Source organism: Python bivittatus, unplaced genomic scaffold, assembly GCF_059951505.1.
Source record: "Python bivittatus isolate LINGU-HERP-01145 unplaced genomic scaffold, Pbiv_v1 ctg000610_np1212, whole genome shotgun sequence".
Lineage (NCBI taxonomy): Eukaryota > Metazoa > Chordata > Lepidosauria > Squamata > Pythonidae > Python > Python bivittatus.
In genome coordinates this window covers 20,561,292-20,583,771 of record NW_028277088.1, presented here as the reverse complement: position 1 = coordinate 20,583,771, position 22,480 = coordinate 20,561,292, and the positions used below count along the sequence as shown (strand labels likewise).

General features: G+C 38.8%; 1 protein-coding gene across 2 annotated transcripts in view; it reads right to left on the bottom strand.

Moving 5' to 3' along the window:
• Positions 1–22,480, bottom strand: part of ITGA8 (integrin subunit alpha 8) — a 132,375-nt gene that overhangs the window by 109,368 nt on the left and 527 nt on the right. For both annotated transcript variants that reach the window (XM_088150471.1, XM_088150472.1), the window contains exons 2-3: positions 18,805–18,929; positions 1,119–1,219 (exon numbers count right to left, since the gene is read on the bottom strand). In XM_088150471.1, coding sequence (XP_088006597.1) covers positions 1,119–1,219; positions 18,805–18,929 — 226 coding nt within the window. The remainder of the gene's footprint in view (positions 1–1,118; positions 1,220–18,804; positions 18,930–22,480) is intronic.

Genomic DNA, 22,480 nt, shown 5'->3' with positions numbered 1-22,480 from the left:
GGATGAGGCTGGCCCCTCCCTAGAGTCTCATGGGTTATAGCCACTAGTTGCTTTAGCATAGGTTTAGTCTGGCAAGATTTTGTCTGTTAGGTGCGAGCTAATAAAGGAACTGAACTGTACTGGATTGTCTCATTGCTGTTCTTGGGCTGAACCTGACAAGGGCTATTTAGCAAATGACTACAATTTATTACCAAGCTGAATTTCATAGCATTTAGATTAGTACAAACCTACTCTTGGAAATAGATTAATTTAGAATATAGATGTAATGGGAAGTAGGAATAACTTTGAGGAGGATGAGCCACAACCAAGACAATGGTCAGATAAAAGAAATTTGAGTCCAAGGCAGAAATGTAGTTTGAGAAAGCACCTGAGACTTGACCCTCCCTAGTTCTCAAGAAGATAAAGGGAAGGAGGGGGGAAGCATATTCAGACATACAAGATTCTGTTACTATAATCTTATATTAAAAGTAGTATTAGTATTCATAACTTTGGTTTTCTGGTCTGATCTACCTTGAAGGGCTGACAATAGGTAAAAATTTATCCTAGGATATTCTTCAAAAATAAAGTTCAACATTAAAATCCCATATGTGCACACACATACAAATATGCTACAAAATTATCTAGATTGATAAAGACCTCCCTTTATTTATTTATAATACATTTATAGCCCACCACAATCCATTAGACTGAAATGATCTTGACAGCACACTCCCTAGGGCTGGGAACTGCCTTAGATACCTGTTGTACAGCAAGAAGGATGTAGCATCTTCTTAAAGCTAGGTGTGTCTTTACCCAAGATCATGCAGCAGCTCCAAAAGACAGCTATACAATCTTGGAAGAAAGAGGGAATTCCTTTAAGGAGTTGCAGACAAGCACATCTTCTGTTTGCCAAAGCACATTTTGCCTTCATACCTGAAGCACTAACCCTAACCCTTATATTAACTATTTCATGACATTTTGGCTAGTCTAATAAAGGCCAATAATGGAATTTGGAGCTTTTTTCTATATGAATCAGCATAACAATATTTTTTAAATAATTAAACACATGTCCTTTGAATATATACAGTCAAAAAAGAAGTATCTCAAAATAATAACAACACAAAGGTGTAAAAACTTACTACAACTTTTCCTTTATGAGTTCTGATTGTTGCTCCAAACCACTGATTTGATTTAAATTCAAGAGGTTCTCTTGTACCATTGATTTTGATTTTCCTGTTGTCTGTAAGAGAGAAAAATGTCTGTCTTTACATTTACCCATGATGTTAGGAAAGGAAAGGAAAGGAAAGGAAAGGAAAGGAAAGGAAAGGAAAGGAAAGGAAAGGAAAGGAAAGGAAAGGAAAGGAAAGGAAAGGAAAGGAAAGGAAAGGAAAGGAAAGATTATATTCAAAGTTATTTTATTTAAGTTGCTATTTACAGTGAATTGGATCTGGATAAGTTTAATGTTTTCCCACTGAAAATATTGTGACCAGTTCATCTTTATTAATTCATTAATTCATTATTTCAAAAGAATGTTTATTTGCCTTTTGAGGTAGACTAGGTTAGAAAACTGACACCACAAGACCTACTGGAACTCTATTGTTATAAGGTATGATAACAGAATCTTAAAAGCTTGGCAGGCATTTTCTCTCTCCTGTCATACTAAAGAAAAGCAAGGTGGGGGCAATCTTGAGTTTTTTCCTCACTCCTTCCTGTCTATCTATGGTAAGCTGTTGCCTACATACCAATTGTTGATTTCCTTCTTCAAGTTCATCTCTGTACTCCTCTATACCCCTGAAACTCATCTGCAGCCAACCCAATCACTGTATTAACTCAGTATGCTTACCATTTCATTCATTTAATTCATTTAATCATAGCTTACTCAATTAGGCCCTTTTGGGCTTTGCAGGAAACACTGACCCACAGCTTAACCACTTGGACTGGATTCTCACAACATGCTAGACTAAAAGATGGTTCAGTGGATAGAGCAAACACAGGCAATACTGATAAATATATATTGCTGAAAACACTAAGATTTTTTCCAAAATTTACTAAAATTATAAAGATAGACTTTCTCTAAATGATTTTGATTTGACATGTCATTTTCTTGGCAGATTCTCTGGAGGATTCCCACCAAACTCCTATTCTGCTTGCTTCTAACCTCAAATAAGACTAGCCAAGTTCTGCCACCTATTGAGACACCAAAGGAACTGCTATAGAAAAAACTTTTTGTATCATTTATCGTCATTCTCCAAGCTTTAGACTCAGGCCAAGAGGTTTTAAAGTGCTGGGGGCTACCTAGAAAAGTAACAACTGAGCAACAGTTCAAATTTAAGTCTTCCAAACATAAGAAAAGTTTCATCTGATCATAGAAACTCTGATGTGCCCAAGAAGCTCTTATAAATTCAGTTTTTCTTGACCAAAGAGTGATGCACAGCAGACTAATTTTTCCCACCAAAAAAAGAAATGAAGTCCATGTGCATTTTGCAGCACATACTGAGCTCTACATCATGGTATGGAAATACAAACTAAGGTTTTTATATACTTCAATCCCCAATGTGCACACATAATCAAAACAGCAATCAATTGCTACAGTCAAAAAATATGTGAATATTCCAGCGTCATGAACTGAGGTCCTTGGTATCTCTGACCATATTTACTTCAGATATACTAAAACTAATTGGGAAATTAATGTAAAAAATAGTAAAAAACCCATCAAGATAGGAGATTCAAAATGCTACTCAATTGTGATTATAAATAAATAAATTTCTAAAAAGACACTTCAATATTTTCCCCTCTTAGTGACAAACTGTGACAAATTATACATTTTTATTTGACCAGCATAACTTCTCAAACTCTGCTGTTCCATTCTGACTACCAGACAATTTTGTTTGGACCAATACTACATGTGTACCATATTGCCACAAGAGACAGCTCTGCAACACTGTTTTATATACACGTCACAGCTGTCATCATAAGAAAAACCATCTGTGTAAAAGCTCAGCCCAATTATAATGTATTTCAGGTTGTAATAAAAAGCAGTCCTCCCTTCCTTTCACCCTCAGTCTTCTGAAGTAAACTGATTTCCCATATGTTCCTAAGCTGTGCTCCTTCTTCACTAGTCATTCTTAATGAACTTCTCTATTTATCCCCCCAAACAGAGACAATACTCCTGGCCTTTCATATCTGGGTAGTTCTGCCTGGTTTCTGGTTCCTGTCAAGGAGTTCACCAGATCTACTCTTGTTATTTCAGCTAAATAAAAATAAAAGCATATACATTGTGAAAGGTGAAATTTGAAGTTTTTTTCCCCAGTGTCAAATTATATTATCAGCATTAGCAAAACTGCAGAGTATTTGGTACGGCTTAATACACTATGCATTAAACACACAGTATATTTTAACTAGTTAGATCTAATTTACACAAAGGTTTCTCAGTCAGTGAACTAACTTGCTGCCCACTTCTGTCTCTCCCACATCCATGACTCACATTCACCACTGTAACATTCAACATTACTGACATTATTGTGCCCTCAATACAAAGCAAAGAAAGTGTGCAAAAACAAAATGGATTGGAACAGGTTTAAAACAGGTCACAAAACGAAGCTTCCATGAAGTCGGTACTGAAGGGAAATTTCAGTGTTGCTTCCAACGCAGCAACATGGAGGGAATGTACTGGTGGAGAGCCTCTCATTATGAAGTCATGGACGTGCAGCAAATTGTTAAATATTTAATTTGTATCTATTGCCTGTGTTTTGTCAACTTGTGAGAACTGCAATCAGGTGTCAACGACTTGTCCAGTCAGCATTGTTGCCCACCATCGTAAGACAGCATCAATCCTTTATCTCAGATGCTGATGGATCAGGAAAAATGACAGATAAGGTCAGGTCCCTGTCAGATTCTGACTGCCAGAAAGGTCCAAGATGGATGCCCCTTTGATAATGCTGCTCTGCAAAGTCATGAGTGTAAACAGTTTGGACCTGCATCCCACTTTATAGTACCATTTCCTTTCCTTACTTTTTCTCCTCTGTCTTCTTATATCTTTCTAAGGCAGTGTTTCTTAAATTTTTTGCTCTCAGGACTCCTTCTCACTTTTAAAAATTATGGAGATTTTGTTTGTATGGGTTATATTTATCAATATTTACTGCATTAAAAATTATGCATTTGTAGAATATTTATTTACTGAATCATGTAAAAATAACAATTTTAAACCCATTAGACACTAACAAATAAAATATTTTTCATGAAAAAAACCTATTTTTTTTTAACCAATAAAAAATAAGAATGAGAAGAGTGATGGACTTCTGGGGAAGCAACGGTGAACTGAAGATGGCCCCGCTGAGCATGGAACCGATGACCCCGGCTGAACGAGGAGCCAGTGAATGGATTGGCTTTTCAGAATTCCTCTCCAGACAAGGAAAGGACTCAGGATTGTCCATAAGCGCTCCAAACAGTAGCTCCTCACGAGAGACTGTAAGGCAGCGGTCTTTGGCAGGTTTAGAGCTCTAAGAGCCAAGGGATTGACAACTTTGCCTTTAAAAGGACTCTGGGTTCACCCAGCTCCTTTCTTAATCACTTCTGGAAATTGCTTATTAACTTTTTTTTAATATATTAAGAACCTTCAGAATACAAGTTTCATTACGCTGGGTGAATCTTCTTCAATCCTTGGCAAAAGAAGTTTTTATGCAAGATTAAGGACTTTAAAAATTCTTATTTTGGAATAAACAGCAAAAGAGTGATTAGAACGTTGATTCTGGAAATTTATAAATGGACTAAGGGGCCAGATGGATTTGAAACAAGATTTTGAAATTTATTACAAGAAACCTTCTCATGAGAAAATGCTGTTAATTAGGGGAAAAAACACAATAAAATGGGACTTTGAAGGTTGGACACTAGAGGGAACCAGAAAGAACTAAAGATTATAATTAAGCGACCCACTAATACAGAATGGAGCAAAATACTCTAATTTTGGAAGAATTCAAAGATATTTGGGAATAATGCACTCAGAAATTTCTCTTAAGATTGTCTGCTATCATAAAAATGGATTTAAAAGAGGTTATAGAAGAGAAACAGTCTTACTGAACAAGACTGAGACAGGCTGATTCAAATGTGGATTTAAACATGACAGGTTACAAGAATGATATGGAAGATGTTACACTGGATTTTGAAATGAACCGGCTGGTGTCTTAATAATTAAAAGGGCTATACAAATAATAAACCAGAAGAGTGACTTAGATAACTTCCTTATTTTGGATTTACAAAAGAGATGTGTTAAAGTTTTGAAGGAGTTTCTAAGAAGAGACAGCGAGAAAATGAAAAGAAATCAAGTTCTGGGACATTATTTAATGGGATTAAAGATCAAGATTCTTAAAAGCAAAGGAAAGGAATATAAAGTTGGTTTATTTGATCAAGACTAAAATATATATGTTGTTGTTTCTGGTAACACTTAATGGACTTTTGCTGACCAGGACCTAACAACGAGGCTTTAAAGATTTGTTTATAGACAAGAGATGAGATATGGGAAAAATCTTTTGTTGTATTTTCAGATAAAGTGATAAGTTATTGGGTTAAAAGGAAAGGAAAAAGATATAAACTTGGTTTATTTAAAGTTAAAATATATATGTAGTTATTACTGGTAACTCTTAATGGACCTTTGCTGATTAGGACTGAATTACAAGGCTTTAAGAATTTGTTTATAGATAAGAGAGAGGAGATCTTTTGTTGTAGTATCAGAGAAGGTGATAAGTTACTGAAATTGTTTATACTTGTGATGAAGGGTGAAGTCATTTATTCTATATCTCTTTTCCTTTTTCTTTATTACATATATTTTAAAATGTTTTTCTCTGCACTTTTTATTTTTTATTTTTATATTTTTCTTAGTTTGTTATTAGTTTTTTTATCTTTGTATCTGTAAACTTTAATAAAAATTAGTATAAAAAAGAATGAGAAGAGTGACATTGTTTTACATTTTTGCAAGTACCGTATTTTTCCATCAATAAGACACCCCATGTACAAGACGACCCCCACTTTTCCAACCCAAAATTAAGAAATCAATATTTTAAAGATAGTGCAGAACACATTTTTATTTAGTGATTAGGTAACATTTACCTGATACACTCGGTGGGAGGAGGTCCAAACCGTCTCTCTGCAGCTCTATTTCCATGCTCTTTTGCATAACTGATTACATTCAATCACGAGTGAAACTGCCGATAACTTGTCTCTGCAAACAGACTTCCTCCAATTGGTTTGTTCAGCATCAGCTGACATCAGTTGCATAAGGCTCATGATTGGAGGAAGTCTGTTTGCAGAGACAGTATGGGCAGTTTCACTCATGATTGGAGTCTCGTGATTGGAGGAAGCCTGTTTGCAGAGACAAAGTATGGGCAGTTTTGCAATCGCGCGGTTCTCTCCTCAGCTTACTTCCTTGCATAAGACGCCCTTCAATTTTTAGCGTAAGGATTTTAGAAAAAAGTATCGTCTTATAGTCGGAAAAATACGGCATCTTCAATATCTGGCAAATAATTTTGATTTCATGGACCTCTGAAATGGTCCTGGGGTTGGGCAGGGGTCCTTCAGCCATACTTTAAGAAACACTGCTCTAAGGGAACTGCAGGAAATGACTTATGTGTTTTGTTCTGAACTTAGAAAAAAATGTTCCAAGTGGACTCTCTTGCAATGAAACAAAACTTCAAACATTGTGAACATTCAGTCTATGGGAAATATGCCCCCCCCAAAAAACACCCAGATAGGGTGCATAATAAGGAAGGTGCCCTCAGGGTCATACCAGCCCCTCTCTCTGAGATTCTTGGTTTCTGAGGTAACTCATGCCTGGAGATGAACAGCAACTGGAATAGTAGGTCCCTACATTACCAGTAGTTCTTGTTTAGCGACCACAATTGGGACCGGCAACTCAGTCATTAAGCAAAGCACTCGCTAAGTGAAACCATGACTGGTTATGATCTTATTTCAGCTTTCTTTTGCTTTACAGACCTGTGAAGGTCGCAAATGCGAGGATTGGTCGCAAAGTTACTTTTTCATCACTGTCATAACTGCAAACAGTTGCTAAATGAGGCAGTCACTAAGTGAGGATTACCTGTACCACCTGTTTCTCACTTCCCCTCTGGGAGAAGCAGGAGAAGGTTGAATGGGAAATCCTCACTCTACCCCTGCCCTGGCTAAATACAGAAAGGGAAACCAAAAAATAATTTTGGAAATCCATAGTTGAGCCAAGCTGAGTGCTAGAACGCACTCATTCCATGATTTAGACAAAAATCAACTTTATTAAAGGTACCAAAAGAAGGTTCCACACACAATTAAAAAAAGATTAAATAATTAAAAAAAAACCCTAATCCAATTGTAGATACAGCCAAACAACTCGATTTCCAAACTTGCCTATGGTAACCTCCTCCTTTAGGACTCCAGCCAACTGTCTCAACCCCCCCTCCCCCCCACAATTCTTCCCGCCCAAAAACCTGACAGAACCCTTTCTTTAACTCTATTGGCTCTCAGGGATCAGGTGACTCCCTCCACACATAAGGCAGATTTGTGATTTAAATGGCCAGTTGCTCCCCAGTATAGGATGCTAGTCCGTGATGACTGTATCAGCCATTTAACCTGCAGAAAAAGGAGCAGGTATTGAATTTCAAAACATTTTTGAAAACATTAAAACAAATCTCCATAGGAAATAATGGGAACACAACTCTGCTGTCCCCATTTAAAGTGGGTTTGCTTATATTTGCTATCAGAAAAAAAAAAATCTTAATTCTACTGGGAAACTCCTTCAACTAAATCCTATAATGCTAAGCCAAAATGTTAACAGGGCAACACAGATGATCTCTTTAGCATTCTCTTTAATTGCCATTTACCTTAGCATAGAGATAAACCAGTCTCAGACAGCCAAGCACAAATCACGCTATGGGATTTTCTTAAGATTTCCATTTCTTTAAAAAAAAAAAAAAGTTTTTGCCAATTTTTCCATTGACATTACCACACTACCAACTTAATAAGATCAATAACAGATTTCTTTTGTTTTGTTTTACAGCCTTTCTGCCCAGCAGAAAGGCCCAGAAAAAGCAACTTTGCTGATGTTTTTGCTTGCACAGATGGCAGAGAGAAAAAAAGCTATGTATGCAAAGCTTAAAAGGGTACTTTGCCTTGATGAAGCTTCAAAGCATACCTTTAAAGCTCTCAGATGAAATGAAGGGGCTCCCACTTTGAAACCTCAGAGTGGGGCGGCCATTTCCCCTCAGTCTGTCCATCAAACGAGGCTTCTGTGTCTTGTTAAAGTGAAAATACCTCACTGAAAAGATCACAGAGCATCCCTTCAAATAAACTGCATAAATAACATTAACATTAGCAGATGACGCAAGAGCATGCACAGAAGGGGTACATAAACCAAAGCTCAACAAACCAGCCCAAAGCAACACAGAATTTCTGAATTTTTAAAAGCTCAACAGCAATAGGACATTCAAGCTGAAGAAACAAACCATAATTGCACTGAGGTTGTATCTATACCACCTCAATAGCATTAGCAACACTCATTTGTAAAACACTATAGCACACGTGCACCAGCACTTCTTCATTATCTAAAAATATGAATGTTATCTTCTCCTTCATAAAGTTTTTTTTAAGAACATATTTTTGGCAGGCATACTGTTTTCTTCTTCTGTATGCTCAATGGCCTCACTGCTGCTTTTCTTTCAACACTGCATGCCCATTTGTCTAACCCAATAGCAACTGGGACGTGACTGGATCCATCTGCTATATTGGCTAGGCTAGAAAAAGTAAACACACACAGACACACTTTCTCCACAGCGGCACTCAGAATGAAAGAAACTCACCAAATATTATCACTCCAAACAGCCACATTTTGTTTTGAATTGTAAGCAAAAGACTCAAGACATACATACTGTTTTGAGCATGCACACTCAAAATGTCCACTTCAAGGTTGAAACATTTTGCACATCGCCTCTCCCCACTTCTTCTAGCTCTGCCCTTCCTCCTCCCTCAGCTGGGCCTCTATTCCAACTGCAATGTCTAGCCATCACCAGGAGGCTCCCTGCTCTATACTGTAATCGGGAACCTCTCCTGAGGTTAGCCGTGGTAATTCAATATCAAGAGTCACATTCATGAGGTGGGAAGCTATATAAATTTGATAAATAAATAAATAAACCTAGATCTGCTAATTCGTTGAGTCTCTGTCATCAACAAACAGAATTTCCCCATTACTACAAAGTTAGAAACAAAGATCAGCATCAGGAAACAGACTTTGTATGCAGAAAGCTCAATCTCTGATATCTCTCTAGCTTCAGGCTGCTGTATCTAGGCTGCAAAACTCCAGTTGACTGCCAGATGGCAGCAAAGAGTCAGAGCTTGCCAGATAACTTTGCTGTCATTTAGTGGGTTATCTGGTAGCCCTACTCTAACCAAAATGATCAACTGGGAGATTCTGAAAATCTGGAGAATTTCTGCTAGTCTGAAGAAAAAAGACTGAACAGACAGGCTGGGTTAACACATCATAGTAAGCCAAAGTTTATTTATTGTGGTTTACTGAATGAAAGTACAATCAGCTGGGTTTGCACCCAACATACAGAATCATAATTCATCGTTACCAGATCCCTCAAATGTATTGCCTGTTCTTACAAAACTACAAGCTACTGATCCATGTGATTTCCAGCCTTGCAGCTTCCTTAGGAGTACGTTCCTAAGGGATGACACCAAAGTGACAAAATGTGCATTGTGTCAGCACAATGCAAGCCCCACCCTTCTGTATCTGTACCACAAAGTTACACCCACATATGATGCATTTCATCATTCTCTCACCCCCACACCTATGGCTGCTTTCTTTAGAAAGTCACATCACCCATCAGGATAGATGCTTGATCTCTCACAATGTTGGCGATATAAATATTTTAAATGAATTAAATAAATAATTTATTTTATTATTTCCGATGATTGTCGAATCAGCAACCCAAAGAGACAGCTCCAGTTGGCCAGAATCAGAAAGCAGAACCAGCGCTCCCTGCCCCGTGTTCCCATAAAATACAGGAAATTCAGAAGGAGAGAATAAAGCATTAGATGAAGGAAAAGACTGTTTCTTCATTGATTAGCCTTTGTTAAAGCAATCCAGCTTTATAAATTTAAAACATTTTTTAAACGCATCACAGTTAGGCAAAACAAATCTTGTCTTAACATGATATATATGTCAAGCCAGTATCTCCTATAGTCTTTCCCCAAAGGAAATGGAATATTATTCACTTGGTCATTGCCACCAGCAACATGGAATTGTGAGATCTCATTGATGTCATCCACTTTGCCCTGGACACGACCACAGACACAACAATCATTCATGGTCCCCAATACTGCCTTCTTTAAATGCATATTTCAGGTGAAAATGGAAAAGGCATACACTTCTAAAATTATATCTTTCTAATAAAATATCTGAAACTTACATTCTGATGGGACTTTAAGGCATCACCTTTTGAAATGCACCCTTGAGTTGCTTGCTTGCTTGAGGGTGCAGGGGTTAAAAAGGTTAGAAATACCCTTACCTCTCTGAAAATTTATTTTCTACCAAAAATAGCCTGGAACTATTGAGCTCAGACCCAGAATTAGCCCAATGCTCCTCTTTTACTCTTTTTAACATTCCATTAAAAAATGGTGGTCCCTCCAGAGCGGAGCTGCTGGACAAAGCAGAAACCATCTTCTCCAAAATGGCTCTGAGCCATATGATGTTCTAGGGAAATTAAGGTAGCTGTGGCTGCTGTCATCTCATCCATACCTCTCTTCAGAACTCTGTGCTTTGTTGCACTGGTCAATCGGAATACATTCACCGTAGGACTGCCACCTAACCATTGTTTGTGAGAACAGAACAGGATGGAGGGCGGCTTGCTGAAATCTACCTCAAACTTGATCCTAGGGGACTCTGGCCCTGGCCCTGAGACCAATTATTTTTATTTATGATATTGAGACCCTCATTCATTATAATTCATCATAAATCAGTGGCTTTCTTGACCCCCTTGCTAGCTAGCTTATTTCTTAAAATATTCATAGAATTAGAGCTGCTTCACACACACAGCTGAGCAAGGTTTCCTTATACATACAAAATGTATCAACCATATGTTCCATCGTCAGCCACAGCTGTAGCAAAATTTTCCTACATGGAAGCAATTTCTATATATGGCAGTCCTGGTGCCTATAATGGTCAGTGGGATCTATTAAAATACAGTAACTAATTACTAGCAGAACTTCTACGAGTCCACAAATCTATAAACATATAGAAATAATGGAACACAGCATGTAGGCTGCACTCAATTAGTCCCACCGTTTAAAAAAAGAGGCACAGGATGAAATAATAAAAATAAAAAATCATCCAGATCTCAACATCTTATCTAGTTATCTAGTTATTCCAGATGTCAAGGTATTCTCCTTGAGGCCAGTAATAGTTTTACTCAACACAATATCAACATGAGATCAAAAAAACTGCAGTTGTACTAGAGTATCTTCTGCAATGATTATTTCCTAGCAGTTTATCGTTTTTGGCAGAAGTGAGCAATACCAGGACTATCTATGGACGCCAGAATCATTTTTTAAAAATAGCTCACAGACCTTTCTCAGACAGATTACCAACAACTGGTGGTACGTACTTCTCCACTTTGAGGTAGAAAACACATCGAAATCATAGCATAAATTGTAGTATAAGCCAATGTAGGGTAGTCACTAAGTTGCTAGAGCAGAACTGGGGAGACCCAGATTCAACTGCAGCCCATGCCATAGAATCTCACTATCTCTCAGCCCAGCTACCATAAAGGTTTGTCATAGGAAAGCTTTGGGCTCCTGGAGAAAACGTGGGAGATAAATCTGAAGGAAAGAATAAAATAGAGTTAATATAGTTCCAATAAGAATTTCATATGGGAAACCAGAACTGTCCCCGACCACATGCGTGACACATCCCAACTTAGTTTGCATCATAACTCCACCCACCATGGTCCTCAACCTCTGCAAAAACTAAGTGTGGCCCCATCTCTGGCTTATATACAAGGGCGCCCACTGGAGTGGGGTCAAAAAGTCAAGATAGTAACTGCAACCATGCAGTTGAAGCCCCGCCCCTTTTCTAAGCCCTCTCCCGGGGACAGGGAGAAGGATACACCTTAAATTCTGAGCCCAAGCAAGATAGCTTGCATCTGTTTCTTTCCTTCCTTAAAAGGTAGTTGATAAAAATAATCAGGTTTAAATACTTCATCTTCAGTTTTAAAGGAAAAATTGGCATCCTCAAACCTCTGGTATCCCAAAGCAGTGAGAGAATATTATTTTTCAAAAGTTCTTTTGACACTTAAATCTTATTTCATACTATATCTCTCACAGGGCCTCCTCATCATTGTTAATAATCTTTTCATGTAATTAAACCTCTGGAGAAACACAATACACAATCCTCTTTCCCTAAACAGTACCTGGATTTTGTTACAACCAGCTCTGTTTCTGGACAAACTGACTTATCTCAGCTTTATATTTTGCCAAGTCCCTCCTTGATTCTTGACATGGGGTCCCTACTTTGAATGGAAAGCATAACCTGTACTTTTTAATGTACAACTCAGCACATACCAAAGGGATCTATGAGCAGCATTCCTCTGGTGCTGTGGACTTCAGCACTAGGAGGATACAGAAGAAACAGTTCTGCTCAAGTTTTTTGAGGTACATCTTTAAGGGAAGAATTTGGACATCATATTGAATCATATTCAATAATTTAGCATTTTGCACCAGGGAAGATGATTCATTTTAGGTTGCTCTCTAGCTACCCCTTCTGGCAGATCAGAGAATGACAATATAATTGTAGCATTTTTCGAGAGTGTTTGTTGCCTAGAATGATGATATACATATTCAACTTACAAAATAATAAATCTAGACCAAGAAACGTATCAGCTTATTACACACACACACACACACATACACATAGATCTTTTTTTGTTTCATTAAATATATCATTTAGACTATTAGATTATACTGAAAATATGAAATGTCTCAAATATCAATTCCTAGGAAACAGCAACAGTGGAAGATAATAGAACCATAGAGTTGGAAGGGGCTACTGAGTCCAACTGTCTGCTCTGGACAGAAATCCAAATTAAAGCAGCCCTACAGATGGCTGTCCAGCCTCCACTTTAGCACAAGCAAAGTCTGGAGAGCCTGGATAATTGGTTCCATTGTCAAACTGCATTCACTGTAACATTTTTTTCCCCTAATACTCAACTGGAATCTTCCTTCCTGTAATTCAAATCCATTACTCCATGTCTGCACTCTGGGACAATGGAGAACAGATCGTGGTCTTCTTCTTTGTGACATCCTCTCAGGTACTTGAATAATCTTACCATATCCTTCCTCAATGTTCTCTTTGCAAGGTTAAACATTCCTAATTCCTTCAAACTCTTTGTCAGTGGACTCTGTTCCTAATCATCTAAGTATCTTCATTATCCTTCTCTGAACCTGCTCCAATTTATATGATTCTTTAATGTTCCAGATTGCCTTTGTAATGGATTTATAAAGTCTATTTTTCTGCCCAAAGGGTTCCTGGAAGCGTCTACCTGGCTACTGTGTGACTCAGGATACTCAACTAGATAGGGTCAGCTTTGATGCAGCATGTTCAAATCACTAATGACTGCTACTGGACTGAGTTGGCATTTGCACTGTATAACACTTTGGGATGGCAGAGTAGTGTTACCCTGGGGGGCAGCAATACCCCCACCCTTCACAAATTCACCCAACGTGAGACTGTGGTGAGACCTTACAAGATTTGGCTGAGATTGTTCAGGTTTTTGGTGATTTGTGTATATCCTAATGCAAGAAAAAGGTGGCTGAGCAACTCCAAGGCAGAATACAATCATTTCTAATTGATACAAGACATAAGTATAACTGCTATTGTTTTTTCAAGAAAACCACTTGTAGAAAGTTATCTCCTTCCCATTGCTGGTCCACTGACTATATGGCTGTTATTATTGGCAACAGGATTGAGAAACTCATCCAAGTCTGTTGTGCCGTTTCCTTGCATGGAAAGATTAGAAGTCCCATATACAATCCAAAAAGTTAACATAGTCAGGGACAGTGGAGAGAAAGCAACAGCCTCCCCTCCAAGTGTGAAAAACCTTTCAAAGGAGTCTTGTGTTCAGCATTTAAGAACAAACTGGAAATGGGGTCCAAAATAGGAATGTGATCCACAGTCTGATATTTTTATCTTCTTGCCTGCGACTGTTCTCTGTAGTCTGTTTTCAAGTAATAGCAATGTTTAAATGATTTTATTATGCAAAAATAAATTTACTAAAGAGACGGAATTTATTCTTAAATATGTATGTACAACTTACGCCAAATTTCTGCACCTAAAATATTCTGTTTTAATAGTATTCCTCTATCCTCCTCTATCCTTTTTGTCACACCCAGAACTTTGATAAAGGTAATTCCAAGTCTTCTATAAAATGATTGTAATATTTGAAGCACTCACTTTTTAATTAAAAATTTAAAGCAGTTGGATTCCATTCCTAACTTGTACTCTTTCCCAATATCTTTTGGGGTGCAGAGGATGAGAAGACCTAGGGGAGGACTAGAAGGTGATATAAACTTTCAGAAGCTCTGTTCCATTCTGCCAAGATATTTGCCCAAATACCTCAGAATAATGGTATCACAAGTGGGATGTGAAGATTGGTCTGAATCTAATCCATTTCATTGTCCATCTTGCAGGCAGAATTCTGTTTCTCAGCTGTTTTATGTCTGGATTTTAATTATGAATGGACATATTGGCTTGTTAATTTATGAGCACGAGTTTATTTTTAAAGCTGTTAAGTGGTCTAAACTCTTGGCTTATTTCTTTTATTTCATAAGATGGGACTCGACAGCTTTACAGCACTTCCAAGAATTAACATGCAACTGTGTAACAGGGTTGCCATGAAATGGGCCTACTCACAAAATGGTTACTATGGTGGCATTCCTGTAAAGTAGCACTGGCAAATGATGGTTTCCTTATAGCCTTCCTTTCCCATTTTTATATTTATTTTTTAATTAAAAGAACCTTTAAACATGGAGTAAAGCACATCAGAGAGCTTGATAAATGCTATCCTTTAGGGGAGAAAATGGTGGTTCGCTAAGAAACAACATAAATCTGCTTTGGTGACAGGACAGCAGATACTAATGGCTGCTTCTTTAAAATACCTCTTTGCTAAAGAGACTTTAGGATTCTCCATGCCACATCACAAAAGATAACTCCTAGTTCAGATCACAACCAGAGTAATATCCACTTATTTCCAACAGATAAAAATGATATACAAGAATATAGATAAGCTTTACATTCCAGCTGTTGTGTAGAATCTTCTTCATTTAATGTCACCACCCTTCCGGTAGATCAGGGGCTTGCAGAATCTACTTTGTGATGGAGCCCCAAGACACACCAATTGGAACCAGATTCAAAATGGTAGCCACATATGCTTAGCATTCATGAGCAAGGTGCCCCTGAACATACATTCAGTGCAGGAACTTATTTTGGGTCCAGAACTGAGCTCACCTTCCTTTCACATAATTCATTCCTGATCTTTAAGCTTTTTTTTTTTCATATCAGCATTTAATCTAGGGGAGGGGAGCCTTTTTGTCGGCACCACCAGTGAACAGCTGAAAGGAGGCAGAAACCTTTATTAATCCATGGTAGCTCATTCAAAGCTTCACCAATGATTCCTCCTCCTCCTCCAACGTCTACCTCTACTCCTGCTGGAGGTCCCAGATTAACTTGCTGAGAAAAAAAAAAATTATGTATTAAAAATCACCTTGTCTCCTGATCAAATGTGGCTTCCACTGTGACCTCTTTGACTTACTTTTCTTCCCACAGAGGACTTTGATGCCACATTTAAAAGACTGGGAACTATGCATAGGAAAACATAAATGTCTGGGGGCAAAAGACCATTGTTTCTTTGTGAATCACTAACAAGAGACTGTGCATAATTTCTTAAGATTTAACTCCATTGTCTGTCAACTATTTCATGTGCTGAGGCAGAGCTAGTAGCAATTATACTACCAATTCTTTCTTTCTGGCCCAATTTATCCTTCAGGGTTTGCTTGCCAATAGGCAAACTAAGCTTAAAATCCAGCCTCCTATTTGTTCCTAAGGGAGGTCTTTAACAGGAGATATTGATGTACTCGAAAGATAACACCTTACTGACTTCGTTTTTTTCTTCTAGAGAAGTTCTGGCATCAAAATGAGTGTGGATACACTCTTGCATTCACGAAAGCACCAGAAAAACCTACGCTGAGCTTGATGAATCATAGCTGTCACTTCTAACAATCAGATCTGTTTAAATGAAAGCCTTTCAGTTTTAGTGTTTCAGAAGACACTAGCAATAAATGGTTTTTGAGGGCCATACAGAGAGAAACAACAGAAAACATAAACAGCACAAATTGTTTCAAATGTGTTTTCCCTTTAATTAAATAAGAACCATCTGTTGTAGGGGGAGGCCTTTGGATGTGATCCATATTATTCCTATGTTAATTTCCATCCAGCCTCCATTACTTTGAGAGAAATATGCATGCAACCCTGGGTGCCTTTATGCTTCTACTGGACAGAAGACTTCTTACTGTATATAGAAGGCTGCTAAATCCCAATGTTATGCACATTTTAATTTCAGAAGCCAATATGTATGCAAAATTTGAAATCAAATATCTTTTTAAAACAACAACAAAACAAAAACGAAATTAAATGTCAAATCAAGAAGACATGAAAAAATCAGAGGTACAGGGATATAAAGAATTCCATCATGGATCTTTCTGGAAATGAGTATTTCTCTCCTAGTACAGGCTAAAACTTATTTTTCCTTTTAAAAATTCAACTTTTTCAAATGTACAACTTAGCTGGGGATGGATGGATGGCCAGACAGACAGACAGACAGATAACCTGCCATGTCTACAAAGAAGTGGGGGTACAGGTAGTCCTCACTTAGCAACCACAATCAGGACCAGCAACTCTGTCGCTAAGCTCCATAGTCATTAAGTGAAAAATCAAATGACCATGACAGATTTACAACATAATTTCCCATTTGTTTGTTAAGCATATCGTCACAGTTGTTAAATGAGACATCATACAACTGTGATACCCAGCTTTATATCTCCACCCCAGACTGCCTGAGCAATGTCATGGATGTCCTGTCCCAGTGCCTGGAGGCTGGGCGGGCCTGGATGGGGCACAACAGGCTTCAGCTCAACCCAAGCAAGACCAAGTGGCTTTAGATGTTTGGATCTTCTGGTGCTAAGGATTTTCCATCTTTGGTCTTGGATGGGGTGGCACTGCCTTAGACAGACCCGGTGCGCAATCTGGGGGTCCTCTTGGGCTCATGGCTCCTGCTAGAAGAGGGCTAAGAGGGCCTTTGCACACCTTTGGGTTGTGCACCAGTTGCACCCATTCCTAGACTGGAAGACTCTGCTTACGGTCACTCATGCTCCTGTCTGGATTAGTGCAATATGCTGTACGTGGGGCTGCCTTTGAAAAGCACTTGGAAACTTCTACTGTTGAAGAATGCAGCTGCATAAGTAGTAAATGGTGTTGGTTACTCGGTGCATATAACACCACTACTCCGTGAACTGCACTGGTTGCCAGCATGCTTCCAGATGCAATTCAAGGTGCTAGTTGCCACCTTTAAAGCCTTTCATGGCTTGGGACCAGGTGTCCTGAAGGACCGTCTTTTCCCATTTGTTTCTACCTATGCAATCTGGTCTGGCAGGATGGGCATGCTCTGGGTCCTGTTGGCAAAGGAATGCTAGCTAGCAGGCCCAGGAAATGCACCTTTTCTGCCATAGCGCCCATCCAATGGAACATCCTCCCCCCAGAGATCAGGATGCCCTGAGCCTGCTGCCTTTTTATAAGGCTCTAAAGACCTGGTTATGTGCCCAGGCCTGGATCCCCGAGTGCGTGAAGGGTCCTGGCTGTGTTAACAACCATGGATTATAATGTCCTCCTCGGCTGCTCTATTTTAATTTTTGTTATGTGATAGTAACTTGTTTTATGATTGTTCACCATCCAGTGTCACTTGTAGTGAGACGGGCGGCCATACAAATTGAATGAATGAATGAATGAATGAATGAATGAATGAATGAATGAATGAATGATGGGAGGACTGGTTGCAAAGCTGTTTTTTTTTTACACTGTTGTAACTTTGAACAATCACTAAATGAGGCAGTCAGTAAGTGAGGACTACCTGTATTTGTTTAGAAGATGCTTCCCTTGGAGCACTTCCTGTAATGATTGGGAGATGCACAGTGTTTGAAGCATTACAGGAGAATCAATCTGTGGACAAACAGCCCCATACTACTGTCGATATGCAAGACATTTTTACAGTTAATAAAAATAAGTATACACATTTTCCAGCTGCCTCATATGTCTCCCAGAATAAGTCCAAATCCTGGCCTATTGCAACTGGTCCAGCGATTTTTTTCTCTAGAAGTGATATTAAAAATCTAAAGGAAAAACTGGTGAACTAAAAACCTAACCCCTAAATGGGTAGATGAATAGATTTCATTCAACTCTAATCAGGAATAATCAGACATCTTGGTTAAAGTGGAAGACATACAAGTCCACTACCTGGGCATCATGACATCACATTATTTCTCTTGGGACTCTTAAAGACTTCTGCCCAGGGCACATACATAAAACATCCAAGAGCCGTGTCTCCTCTAGAGAGGCACTGATTTAGATCAGACAAACTGACATAACTAAAGGAAGCATCCAATCTGCTCACACCTGAGACAATGATCAGTGACCGAGTTTGGCTGAACACTCCCATGCAGAGGGTGACACAGAAGCAATTTACTCACTTGTATTATCAAAAGGGATCTGTTTACACTCAGTGGCTGGCCAAGGGCAGTAATAGACAGCTCCTCCTTCCACTATGTCTGGCTGGGTTGTGTTGGCTTTAGGAGCTCCAACTAGGACACTGACTCTGCAAAAGACGCAAGGGAAAAGCAGTAAGCACAAATCTGAAAGAGTCCAAGCAAGTTGCTTTGTTGACAGAGGTCTGATTCCAGAAGCCCTTGTCCAATCTCTGATAAAAACCTTACACCTCTGTCAAGAAAAGAAAAGCAGCAATCAAAGCAAGAGCAAAAAACTCATTTCTAATCCCCAAGACTGTCAAATGGCAAAGATTGTCAAATGATCATCTATGGCACTCAATAAACACTAAAGAACTGTGTTTTTAGGAGGTGAGCAGAAATATCAAGAGCTAAGAAACAATGGTTTCCCCCCATTTCCCTGGGCATTTGTTTGCTTATAGAAGGCCAGACACAGCTCATCTTGAAGTCAGGTCACTGGGTTCCAGGCTAGTAAAAGCTCCTGTCCCACCAGCACTCTTTATTTCATATATTAGTTTTTAGTGATCAAGTTGAAGACCTTCTTTTGGCACAGAGCTGCATGATTACTTGTCTTTTTCAGGGCAAATGTGTGCTCTTAAGGAAAGAGAGAGAGGCTTCTACATAATAATGTAGAAAGCATTGATAGAAGATGCATTCAACCACCCCTGCTTTTAAAGGTGCTGAATTTTTTTTAATGTTATCCCAGAAATGTTCCAATCAAATACAACTATAAGGATTAAATGATCACGGAGACCTGAACATTGCCCTCAGTGGGTGAAACGCAGATTCAAAGGGCTGAAGATGTTGAATTACAAACTGGGAAGTCCCCAGTTTAAACAGCTGCTATGAAGACAATCAGGCACCTCCCAGCTGTGTGGATTCCATTTCCCAGAATTCCTCAACAAGAATTGCCACTGCTAAGAACTCTGGGAGATATAGTCCACATATATAGAGGACACCCAGATTGGGAAAAGCTGCTCTAAGCAAGTCATTCTCTTTCTCTTAGCTTTAAACATTCCTTCCCCACTTCATCTGCCACACAGAGGATATAACATTTTGCAGAACGGTTATAAGGATTGTATCACATAGTTGGTAGCTGATCTTGGCTAATCTTGAAAAAGCGAAGCAGGGTTTTGATCTGTATTGGATGGAAGATCATCAGGAAATCTTAGGGCTATAGACTAGACTGGAAAATTGATAAAGGCAAGGGCAAACCACTTCCATATGATTGCCAAGAAAATGACATGGATGAATCAATGTAGTAACTAGGGATCCAGTTCAACTTGGAGACTTTATGTTTTTATAAGGATTATAATTAGATAAAATTGTGAAGCTCTTTGAACAAATGTTAGAAAAATGTTGCATATATTGCTAACTATAATTAAGCTATTATTATTATTATTATTATTATTATTATTATTATTATACACAACGTGAAATCACAGCTGCCGCTTGTTTAGCTGGTGTTGGGCTTCATTCGTATTGAATTCTTCCCAAGAACCTAGAATGTCATAGTATATCGGCATAGTATATGTGCAGATCCAACTAGCGTGGCCTTTTGTAGTTGACAAATAGACATTTTGTCAACGTGCAGATTTTCTATGTGCTGTCCAAGGCTTGTTGGTATGGCACCAGTATCCCAATAACCACAGGGACCACCACTGCCGGTTTATACCATAATCTTTCAACTTTGATTTTCAGATCTTGATACTTTGTGATCTTCTCTAATCCTTTGTCTTCTATTCTACTGTCCCCTGATATTGCCACATCAATTATCATCGTCGTCGTCATCATCATTTAAAGGATACAAAAGACCTCTTCCCTAAACTGGTCATCAACACATTAACATCTTCTGGGATCCATCCAGTCCATTCAATCCATGCCACCAAGTTTCGGAATTAGGATATAATCTTCAGAATCATCCAGATACCTGCATGATTCATTTCCCCAATGTTGAGAACACACTCTTTTCTACAGTCCATGTCTGCTCCTAAAACTTGGGATGCAACACCATTCGCACTTCTGCATCCTCTATCTGTAGTATCAAATGGTGAGCTGTAGGTGTAAATGGGATGCCACAGAGAAAACACCACAAATATACAAATAGAAGTTCTCCCTCCCACAGACTTCATTCACTTGTGCAAGGATACTGGTCCATCTATCCACTTAAGAGACATAAAGTAGTTTAGGGTAGAAAAAGCAGACAAGGCATACGTACCAATCTGGCTTCACCCCTATATTGATCTCATCAAGCCAATCTCCTCATTCATTTTAATTACAACAATTCAGAGTTTGCAACAGAATGTTTCCTTGATGTCTAAGGACAGAGCCCCCAATATACCTACCACCAGTAGAAAACAACTTGCTTCTAAAATCTGAAACCGGTAATTTGACTTCCTACCTAAGTAAAATGGTAAAGACTGTTGAACTCAATTTCTGGTAATTTCTTGGACACATCTAAGGAATTTCCCTGGCAGCCATGTGGAATTGGTTGGCCACTGCATTCTTCCAGACTTCTACGGAATTGCATTCTACAGCCATGAGCCTTCCTGGTAATCTCCCTCTCAAAACACCAAGTCCTAACCTGTTCTGACCCCTACTTAGCAGTTTGTGGGATCAGCCAAGGTTGTCTCAATGCTGCCGCCTGCTGTAGTCCTGCTCAGGCAGAATAAAGGTAATCTTAGGCATGTCAAATTCCACAGGGGGTTGAAGCAGAAGAAATCAATTTTTCTTTAAAGCTTTTCTTTAACTCATATAAAGCATTGATAAACTGTTCCTGTCCAACTTCACAGATGGAACGTATAGCTCTGAAATCTGTATGCTGAATCTGGGTTAACTCCAGATGTGTGGGGACTACATCTCTCAAGATTCCCAGTCATGTGGCTGGAGAAAGCTGGTACAGATCTTTTGAGGCTAGGTGGTCAGTGCATTTTCAGGAAAAGCTGTATTAGCCTGAAATTTGAACCAAACTCGGAGAACACCAAGGACTCCACACTCTGAAGAAGAGCTTGAAGTGGCTTGCAAATTAACATCAGACCAAACAGCTCATTCATATATGTTCCCTTATGACTTTCCTACTTTGCTGAATAGCAGTTTTATGGAGTTCTACTGACTTCAGTGAACTCATATTAACTGAAACTTCTCCAGAGCAAAAGGGTGTGTGGGTGACTGGATGATTCCTGCTCAGCACACTACAGTTCAGTTAAAAGATAGGACGTGCTGGATTTGCATCCATTTTATTGCTGTGCAATCAGTATTGCCACTAAAATTCACAATCATTATCAGAGCACTCATTAAATTCTTTGGCACACTGTGCAAAAGATGAAGGTTGGTTTGGATGGGGTTGCAAGCCCACCATTTCTTCACTATGAAATATCTTTCCAGAAACCCCACTGCTTTAATCTATGGAACCCCCATTAACAACAGAGTACATTTCTACTCAGAATTCAATCCCACTGAATTTAACGGTGAGGAATCTTAATTATGTAGGTCTTAATTCTCTGCTACGCCATTGCTATGCACATTTACTTGGAAATATGTTTAACAAGGGAGCTGTTTCCGGGCAAACCTGTGCAGTTCTGCACTGTACGGCCGGAGTCAACAGCATTATGAGAGTAAGAACTTCGTTGGCACTTCGCTGACT